Source organism: Phragmites australis, chromosome 4, assembly GCF_958298935.1.
Source record: "Phragmites australis chromosome 4, lpPhrAust1.1, whole genome shotgun sequence".
Taxonomy (NCBI): Eukaryota; Viridiplantae; Streptophyta; class Magnoliopsida; order Poales; family Poaceae; genus Phragmites; species Phragmites australis.
In genome coordinates this window covers 31,244,523-31,255,204 of record NC_084924.1, presented here as the reverse complement: position 1 = coordinate 31,255,204, position 10,682 = coordinate 31,244,523, and the positions used below count along the sequence as shown (strand labels likewise).

The window sequence follows — 10,682 nt, the reverse complement described above, 5'->3', positions numbered from 1 at the left end:
GGATCTTGGTGTTTATGTGTTGTTATTTTTCTGCATATGTTGCGAGTAGATGTCAACGTTTCAGAGGAGCTAGAAGGTTTGCAGGATCAAGATTTTGAAGACCCAACTGAGTGCAGCGAAGGCAAGTTATGTTTTTGAATATACTTATCCCAGTTTCTAAATATTTTGTTTTATAAACATGCATGCTAATAATTTGTTAAGAATCCCAAGAGTTAGACGTTACCTTAGTTTTTTCTTATCATCCTTGTCACCTTAGTATTGTTTTGGGTTATGAAAAAGTAAATGATGCTTAGCCTTGCTTTAGGATGGTAATCATGATTAATGCTCTACGAACTTGATAATGGTCATATGCAACAATGATAAAATATAGTGGAATAACTTTTGTAGTAACATGGTATAGGGATTTAAGCATGTGGTATGATGGGATGTATGGTTTGGAAAGTGGTAGTCTTGCTCAAATCTAAGGACCGGTTTGTGGGGTGATCTTTATGTGTTTATAGTACAACCACAAGCCTGGTATGGGTTAGGCCTAGCCAAGTAATTTGCTTACTCTCAGTATAGTATAGACTAGGCAGAAGAGCGATGAATGGATGATGTCTTGGGATCTGAAAAACGCAAGAGGGGGCTTCTGTTGTTGAGGTGGAATCACGCGACAGTAAAATCTTAGCAGGTAGACATGTGCTGAGAGGGAGCATTGTAAATGCTTTGTAGTGGATTCCTAGCGTACACCTCAGTAGTGTGTAAGAGTTATTCATCGGTCAACGGATGCTCAGCAAAATGGGATGATACGTCATGTGGGTAAAGTACAACCTCTGCAGAGTTAAAACTGAATATTCAGCTGTGTCCACGGTCATGAGCGGCACTGAAAACCTACCATGATTATAATTGAATGTTTTGGTTAGTCGGGTCTACTGTGATGGTGGGAATCATAGTTGAGGGTGGTCAACCATAGTTGTGGGAACTATGATTGAGAGTTCAACCTTAGTGGATGGAACTTTGGTTGATGTGTTGGTTAGTGGGTTAAGTCATGATGGATCAAAATATTGAGGTGGTTGGTTATTCACTTAATTATATTTGCTTTTCAAATATTTTTACTTAAATGCTGATTTATACAAAGGAGCCATTCAGCCCATTTCTTGTTAAAACGTTTACCTGCATACTATTCTTTCACAACTTGCTGAGTACAATAAGTGCTCACTCTTGCTATCACCAAATACTCAGTTGGAGAAGGTATCGAGGAGTACGCTGAAGGTGGATCATTCTAAGATGCTTTCTACGTTGATGATGCCTGTGGGAGAGTCATAAAGGATTAGAGTCTTTGTATTTCGTTTATTCTACTGCAATTTATTTGTTTCTTTGACCTTTGAAGGTCACTTTTGTAAGACAGTTAATTCGATCAAGTATGGATATCGTAATGATTATCATCAATGAAGTCACTATATGTTGTGATTGATTCCTGAGCTCAGCACATAGATTAGATTGGTTTCTTTCTTGAATCGATCTCGACATCAAACCATCTCAACCGATGTTGGACAAGCTTTTTTTTTAATTGGCGCTACCTCCATCGTGTCAGGTATATTATTATTTCAGATCCGATCATTTCTTGTATGGCTTCAAATCTATCGTAACATACATATTTCTACTACACTTAACTATTAGACATGTCATCTTTTAGTTGGTCAATATTTGGCGCCATACAACATTAGGGTCAAATCGCCATCCTATATAACTTACTTTTCAAATTTTGTGGCACTCTCTTGTCACGGAGGATGCTAAAAGGTTTGCGCCATTTCATTCATTCAGTTTTGATTCTATGACTAACATCTTCATCGATATTATCATCCAGTTGTAGCACTGATCCTTGGTATCAAAAGACATCTTTCTTGGGAACCACCTCTCCATCGATATTAACAAGCTAAAAACGCTGAATAAAAATTCTTCTTATGGTCAGACCCAATCAGTAAGCTAATCAGCAGCATATGGCCTTTCAACATCGAAGCTCCTCAAAAAGAAAAAGAAAAACATCAATCGCAGTGCACTATTTCAAGCTCACAATCTGCCTATGTACAATTTTTGTCACTTGGCTTAATCGAAAAATTCACATACACAGCCATCTCCGGGAGCACAGGTGGTGAAACTTGTTGTAGAATGGAGTGGAATAGTAGAGAGTAGAATAGAGGATCAAATCATCAATCTTACTGCAATGTTTGATTGTATATTAATACAAGATGAAGGGGTGGAAGTTACTGTAACAGGAAACAATAACTACTAATTGCAGTTAGAAATTGATTATTAACCATAACATTCCCTCTTGATCAATATTGTCATCTGTATCTTGATTGTCATGAGGAACATTCTGAGAACAGCTTGCTACCAGAGTATCTTCTAGTTGAGCATTGAAGTGAGCCTCAATCTTATCCTCTTGAACTCGCTTGCCTTCTCCAATAGATTTGAGATACAACTCAACAAAATATTTGGGAGTCTAGCATTTATTTGTCATTTGCTCTTGTCAATTCCTTTTTCTTTTTCTTTTTTTGCTTGTCGACAAACCTCCACTGTCCTTTGAATTTCTTGTGGTGTTATTTGCGACCATGGAATTTATTTATATTCTAAGTATTAGCATGTGCTTCAGGTAGAGGCGCAACACCTGTTCGGTTTTGATGATTCTTCATGAGAAGTTCATCATGTTTTTCAGCATGAAGTAGAATATATATTAACTCATAATATTTTGCATAGCTTTGGTTAAGATATTGTTGTTGCAGTATCCTCATAGATGTAATTAAAATGGATAAAGTTTTCTCGATCATATCTATATTTGAGACTGGTTGATCGCAAAATCTCAACTTTGAGCAGATTGTATGGACCTCAAAATTGTAAGCTATCATGTATTTGAAGCCCTGAAAATGAGTTAGTGATCATATTTATCCTTGGGGGCGATCTAAAGAGCGAGTGAATCTTTCTTCAATAAATACTCAGTTTTGAGATCTGGGTGGATGTGGTAAAAAAAAAAAACAAAGTTGCATATTTGTATGTGTCAGTAGTAGCATGAGCATCTAGTTGAGGTTCAGTGATGGTGGCAATGAGACATCAGGCTGACAAATTGATTTTGATGACCATAGCTTAGGTTAGATAGTTGCTCCCATCCAATGCAAGTTCAGTAAATTCCTTTTGAAAATACCAGCTATGTCCTACACAAAATAACAATGCATTTATTAATATACTATGAGAGTAAATTAAATAATATACAATTTTTGTAACAGCGCAAAAATGCTAGTCAATATGAGTAATGAATGACCATGGGTGTAGGCCTTCTATACAGGACAGGCAAACAAGTCGCTGCCAAAATCTTAGGACTCCACTCTTGATGGAATATGTGACGTTGCAGTCACAACCAAAGATATAGTTGTTGTACTATTAAATATTGGGTAGATAGGATGAAGGTAACAACTTGTTGTTATCCAACATGGTGTAGACCTTACAACAATAGACGAATAAATCGCTGCTATGAACATGGACTCTGTCCCATGAGATGGGTGACACTACAATCGCAGCCAATGTCATATACTCCCTGCCTTCTGTTTTGCCAAAATGATAGAAGGCAGTCACCTATATACAGTCATTTTGCATGATTTTTTGCAAATTATTTAAGCGAATTTGAGGCTTAAATAAATAATAAAATGTAGAAAATATTTATTCCATTAAATAATTTGCAAAGAAAAATATTGCAAGGAACAAATAAAATATGTAATAAACTGCAATATATTCAATAACAGAGTATTACCGAGGTAATACAATTAAAATGCAGGAATAAACATCATATATGCAATTTCTAAAGGCATGAGGGTCTTAAAATGCATTAAATACAATATAACTGAAGTTATATTAAGACAATGCATAATTATATTGAAACCTAGGGGGGTTTATAAAATGGGTTAAGGCCCAATTCGGCTAGACGGGGCGGCCACCGCCGTCTTGTCCATGCTTAGCATGTCGCCACCCGAAGGGCGCCTCCTACAGCTAGGGGCGCAACCACCATGCCCGTCCATCGTTGTCCCATGCACCGCCGCCGCTTGAGTAGCTGCCATTGTCCTGTCTTCGGTTGCGCTACCATGAGGTGGCAATCAGTCTTCTAGAGCGCCACCATGGGGTGGGTCGGTTGTTCGCATAGATCCAGTCCATTGGCCGAGGTCATGGTTCACCACCGCCGACCTAGGACCGTGTGGTCGGTCGGGTGCCGTGTTTAGCTGCAATTCCATGAAGAGGGGCACTTGCACCATGAAGATGAGCATCGATGAGGCCATCCCACTGATGACAGCAACAAGGAGAGGTGGTCGCTACCGCCGCGGGGGCAAGGTGGCGAGCACGCCATACTGATGGGGCCGGAGGGCCACCATCGGCGGGAGAAGGAGAGGACCTCATGCCACCAATAGGATGAATGCCGGTGGAGTGGTGGGCTCGGTCAGTGCCACCATTGAGGTGGAGGCTGCACAGATGGCCACAACACCACTATGTTGCATAGTTGTTAAGGTGTCGGTATGTCGTCGCTATGGCAACGATATAGCGCCGTGGAGGAAAATCCGTGGTCGCCACGCTAACGCCACAGCTTCGTCGAGTATGGCGTCCGTCGTAGCCGTCGGATCTCCTCCGCCTCGCCTAGATCTCGTCGTGGCGTTATCTGCCCCTACTACTGATCCGCCTGTCCGTCACCTAGCCTACCGCTCCGGCTAGCCTTTCCACCCACCTCTGGCCCGCCCTCCACCCACATCTCCAGCCCGCCCCTTCGTCCACCACTCCAACCAGCTGCTCTGCCCGCCCTCTCTGGCTAGCCGATGCTCTGTATCCATAGGCAACGCTTGTGTGAAGCTATCGTGCGGGAGTCTCGTGTCTTGGGATGGACCGACGATGGGTAAGTTGGCTTGTTGGTTGAGCAGGTTGTGAGCTTTGAGCTTTGGTCTTGTGCAGTTGGACTTAGTCAGCTAACATAGCTATAAGTGGGTTACTGAGAAGTGTGTATACCTACAATCAAGCTCAACCCCCTTCGTAGCCCCTACGCTACCCGCAATCAAGCTTAATCTCAGTAGCTCTAGCTCAAGATCTGTAACTCTGTTCTAATGTTCTATTCTATATAGCACACAACCACACATAGGGAGCACACTAGAGTATAGATAGCACATAGCAGTAGCACAAACACACTAGATAGCAGAAACACATTGCTATGTTGATTTACTAAAATCCTAGATAATCACTTTTAAGCTACATTTGCATTATCATTTGCCAATATAATTTTCTACTATCCTACCCTGTGATGTGTGTATTCACCATATTGATGTACGGATAACATCATCACACCTCACATCATAAGCACATCATCACACCACACATCGTAAGCGCTGTAAAGGTGTTGGATCATCCCATCTCGCCACATCACCGTAAAACTATGTTGTGGTGGTGCCAGCGTTGAGGATGGCCGTCTCCAACTTCTTCCATCAGTGTGGTGAGAACATCTATTGTTGAAGCCATGATTGGGTGAAACACTCCTCCCCAACGGACAACAATAATTGCTAATTTCAGTTGGGAATTGATACCGTAACAAAACTGTCCCTCATCGTCAGCTTAAGTCACGTCAATCGCTTGGCTAAAGATGATGCAGCAGCGTAAAATTTCATGGAGGACTATGCAAAAGGGGACAAATTTTCAAAGCATATATGCAGGAACAGCTAGGTATGAATCAAAGCATCAATGCCAGCATTGCATCCCAAGCTTCCATCCATCAAGGCTATCCGGAACTGCTTGATTGCTGCATTTCCCCAACTCTTTCGATGTCAATGGCCCCCTGCAATATCATTGCACAAGATTCAATCCTCAAGAATTTGGCTCAAAAGTGAGGTACAAACAGCATCGAACAAATTGAATGGAAGAATAAAAGAATATTCCTAAACCACACCATTGGACAAACATATACTGCACCAAAAAGCAAATATATGAATATTAGCACAAACGAGTTTGCTCGTCTAATCAGTTCTCTTCTCTTGTGGAAGGTTCTATGGAGAGAATCCATTACTCAACCTTCAGGCTGTGCTTGCCACTTCTATCAGTTGGATCCAGGTTGCTAGGACCCCAGGTATACATGACAAACTTCCGCACCTGTTACCAGCAGAATAGCTATGCCTTATTGATCAGGGAGACAACCAGACATATACAATGCTCATTGTTGGTACAAGACATTCTTCACCTTATCCCAATTCCGTCGAGCACGCCGTTTGCTCATAATTGTCAACATTCTGGTATCCTCATCATGGAGCTTCTTTATCCTGGCTTCGCACTGGAAAACCAATGTGTTAATTATGTAATCAATTGCATAATTAGACAGCTTTTAAGTTGATAAACAGACATTGCATGGTTATTCCTTTGTATCAGTGTCACAGAAAGTCAGAAGCCATGTGTGAATATCAGTGAACGTGAGGGAACCAAATAAAAAGATAAGGGATGCAAAGAATTCAGAAATCAGTGTCAGACTGTCATGTCAGGCCCATTAGGACCATGTAGCACCACGTCTACCTTTTAGTCAATTATTTGGAAAGATTAGGTAGCATTTAGAGATACGATTAGATTAAATTTGTTAGAGATCATTTAGAAGGTAAGACTAGATTTGTTATCAATTAGAGATAGTATTTGATTCGGTTTGTTAGAACCATTCCCTTCCTATATAAAGAGGCAGCCGGCAATCCTTTGAAGTAAGCAAAAAGAAGAATTAATCTAAGTCTCTCCAATAATCTAATCTCTCCCCTAGCAACTGAACTCGCCCGTCCTCTCGGCGATGTTTTCCCCCTTAATGATCTTATATAGGATCTTGGTATCATATTTGCCAAGGATCCCTTCCATGGCTTATGCTGCCAATCAATCTGCGCCATTGCTGGTTTCGCCGTTGCCATCCCGATGGGTGACACCACCGAAGTCAACCGTGGCGCTGCCTACCATACCATCTGTCTTGGTCACACCTCTGTTGATTTCTTCATTGCTATCCTGTTGGGTGGTGACGTCGAGGTCAAATTTGGTGCAGCTCGTTTTTGTTGTTGGCGCCACCGATGGTTTTGCTGTTACTAGCCCCAGAGGCGACGCCACTGAGGCCATCCTTGGCGCAACTATGCCCCTCATTGATCTCGCCGCTAGCGCCGCCAGTGGCTTTATCGTTGCTATCCCCATGGGCGACACTACTGGAGTCACTTGTGGCGCTACAACAATCTGCCACAATAGATAGATGGCTAACCACAAACAGTAGCGCGGGCAAGGACAACTTGGTGCTCTCACATGATGGGATGCCGACGCTACAACTGTTCGTCGGCGTGGGGATTTCATGGGCTACAACCATGGATGACACCCTGCAGCTGGAAGATGAGCTTTGCAAAAGGAGAGGTGAAACGTCCTGTCCTGTCCTGTCCATTAGCACCACGTCTGCTTTATCTTTTAGCTACTTATTTGGAAAGTTTTTTTTAGTACAAATACACACACCCTACCAATGACATAGGGAAAACACCCTGCGTGGCACACCCTCATCCGGGAAAAAAGTCGAACGCGGGCGGGTGGGGCATCACCACTCATGCCCCACCAACCGAGCTACGCTCGGTTCGCGTTATTTGGAAAGATTAAATAGCATTTAGAGATAAGATTATATCAGATTTGTTAGGGGTTATTTAAAAGGTAAGATTAGATTTGTTATCCATTAGAGATATGATTTGATTTGGTTTGTTAGAGCCGTGACCTGCCTATATAAAGGGATAGCTGGCACATCCTTTGAAGTAAGCAAAAAGAAGAATTAATCTAAGTCTCCCCAATAGTCTAATCCATCTCGTAGCAGCCGACACTGCCCGGCAATCCTCTCGGCGATGTTTATCCCCTAATGATCTTAGGATCATAACACAGACTATTTAGATTTGTTGGCAACAAATGAAAACGTTGGCAAAGATCTCATAGACAACAAAGGTATGTTTTGTGAAGACTTACTTGAGCCATCATGCAGAGACAAATTGCCACACTGAAGGCATAAAGGCCACCAATACTCGCAAGTATACTAACTGCAGATAACAATCGCCATTACATGCTAGAAATGTAAAGTGTGCACATGAAGGCGTTGGCTTCATGAGATTGAGAGACTCACCTGGGCCTACCACACTCTCTTTGCTGATCTCCACAATGTAGTCGGAAAGATAACTTATGAAGAGCGTAGTATTCACTACTCCATCCCTGGGATTCTGCAGGGAAGCATTCAAGCTGCTGACATCCGAAAACGCAGACCCTTGGGTGAAGTCCTGAACCAGTGGCTGCAAGAGCCTCAGGTTACCAAGATTGTTGTATATCTGAGGGAACAGTTGAATCTTCAGAACATTTGAACCTCTGCCCCTGAATGTTTTCAGCTTCCCATCATCAGCATAGCCGTCAGAGTTCATCATGCCACTCACAAAGCTCACGTGCTTGTCGTCGCCGTGCTGCTTCGCGGTCATGTTGAACTGGAAGCCAGCTGCGGCAGCCGGCTGCCCCGGAAGATCGATGAATTGCCAGGACACATAGTGGTCTCTCGGAGGGATCCGGCAGCCGTTGCACCTGAGCGAAATGGATGGCCCCTGGCTCGTGTTTTTGCAGCTGTAGGTGAACAATGTTGGCAGGGGCACCACCCTGAAGTCCATGAACCCAGGTGTCCCCATCGCGATGGTTGAAGGCGCGACCGCTTGCGCACAGGACATGCTGGAGACGGTGGTGATGTGGAACTCAAGATCGTTCACGAAAGACAGAAGGTCGGGAGCATTGGCCGGCTTGACTCGATGCACCTCAATGCTGTGCCTTTTGATGGCTTGATACAGCAGCCTGCGATGAAGTGAGCAAAGAGTGAATAATTGCACAATACGAATCTTATGGAAAGTCACTAATCCAACACAAATTTTACCAAGCAAGCAAAGCAGCACGCACTTACACGGTGACTAATCCGATGAAGAGTATCAAGCTAGCAACTGAGCATGTGCCACCCAGCTCGGTCTTCCTTTTCCTCAGTACTCGCTGGTCCTCCTAAGTTTTTTTAGAAGGGGCAAAATGCAACTTCATTTTAGAACAAGAATTCAAAGGTTGCGATTTCCAGAGAGAATGAAGATCAATGAATTGTGCAAAGAAAAACATGGCAATAATTGCAACTAGTCAACTAGTGAAGGCATGTGCTTTTATAAAATTTACTCAAAGAAAAGAAAAATATGTTTAATGTGAAATTCATGCGTTCCGAATTGCAAGAGGAGGAGTAAGCAAAAGGGAGGGGAGGGGAGGGGGGACGCACCGTCCAGTGGCTGTTGTCGAAGACGCAGTCGAGGCGGCTGACCCAGAACCGAACGCGGAAGAGCCTCTTCTCCCCGCTGGGGTCCCGTCCGGCGACCCTTGCGGCGGCGCAGAAGGCGAGCCAGGAGAGGAGCGCGGCGAGCGCGGCCTCGAGGAGCACGGCCTGGGACTGGGTGAGGTAGCGGACGGCGTCGAGGGAGAGGACCGGTGCCAGGAAGTAGAGGCTCCGGTTGCGCGGCGCGCCCACGGTGCCCACCTGCCACTCCCACCCGCCGCCCGGCATCGGGGCGCAGCTGCCGTTGCTCAGGTAGTACCCGGGGTCGCAAGCGCAGAGCGAGGCGTTGTAGGCAAACATGCGCGCTGCCGTGCAGTTCGCCATGGCCTGTCCCTCTCTTCCCTGGTCAACTACCAAAGCTGCCAGAGAGCAGGGAGGAGAAGAGATCAAGGGGGAGAAGAATCCAGCAGCTTCACCGCACTGCAGGCACGCGACTTGGATGTGGCTGGTTAGTTAGACGGGTTTCGCGATATGTATAGTACGGTTTAGTGGAAGTAATACAGTGGAGTTATATTTATTAGAAAAAAAGTATTTAATTAGTTATATCTGTTTTAAAATATTGAGTTTAAATTTTTGTTTGGTTGATCGAATATGAGGTTACATAAGCAGATATAAAAATTGATATTATGATTAGTTATTTAAAAATAATTTTATGATAATAATAAGTGTATCTGGCTACGTAAATAAACACATTAGTCTACATCCGTCAAACCAAACTAAAAATATATATTTACATTTATCATATTAAATTGAAACAGTAAATATAAATAACTAAACATTTCTCTTTAATATTATAGTAACTACAACTAAACACACCCTTTCTTGCCCAGCCCAACAAAAGACAATTGAGTCTCTGCTTTGCTTCCGACCAAATGGCAATGATAGGAGTAGTAGCATTCAAAAATCAAAGTATTTGGTTGATTATTATTTTACGATTGTAGTCATGCTGAATTGTTTCTTAGTCACTAAGTACTTGATTGATTATTATTTTACGATTGTAGCCATGCTGAATTGTTTCTTAGTCACTAAGTATTTAATTGATTATTATTTTACGATAATGGACCGATTATAGTCGAGTTTTAATCGGAGAAAAATAGTAGTACATCACCAGCTGCCTATTGATGCAAATAGGTCGATTCAAAAGCTATTACATTTAGCTCGGAGCAGGGATTTTCAGTTCGTTTTATAATTTTTTTTTCAACGATGAAAAGGCTAAATTTTGTGAATTTTGAACATTTTTCGTCCTCTGCAATATAAGTCTCACATGTTAGTAAAGAAAATTTTCAAAATCAGATATTTCGTTTCTCTTCAA

General features: G+C 42.8%; 1 protein-coding gene across 2 annotated transcripts; it reads right to left on the bottom strand.

The window, feature by feature from the left end:
* Positions 1–5,547: 5,547 nt before the first annotated feature.
* LOC133916093 (uncharacterized) lies at positions 5,548–9,834 on the bottom strand. 2 transcript variants are annotated; one of them, XR_009909451.1, is made up of 7 exons: positions 9,317–9,834; positions 8,966–9,057; positions 8,156–8,859; positions 8,002–8,072; positions 6,233–6,322; positions 5,945–6,144; positions 5,548–5,833 (listed from the first exon to the last, which is right to left on the bottom strand). XR_009909451.1 is itself a non-coding variant. In XM_062359600.1 (7 exons), the coding sequence occupies exons 1-7, from the start codon at positions 9,692–9,694 to the stop codon at positions 5,777–5,779; spliced, it is 1,470 nt and encodes a 489-aa protein (XP_062215584.1). In that variant the 5' UTR covers positions 9,695–9,833; the 3' UTR covers positions 5,548–5,776. The 2 variants fall into 2 exon arrangements, 1 of the variants encoding a protein (XP_062215584.1); XM_062359600.1 differs by having other exon boundaries at positions 6,067–6,144; positions 9,317–9,833.
* Between the last annotated feature and the right edge of the window lie 848 nt (positions 9,835–10,682).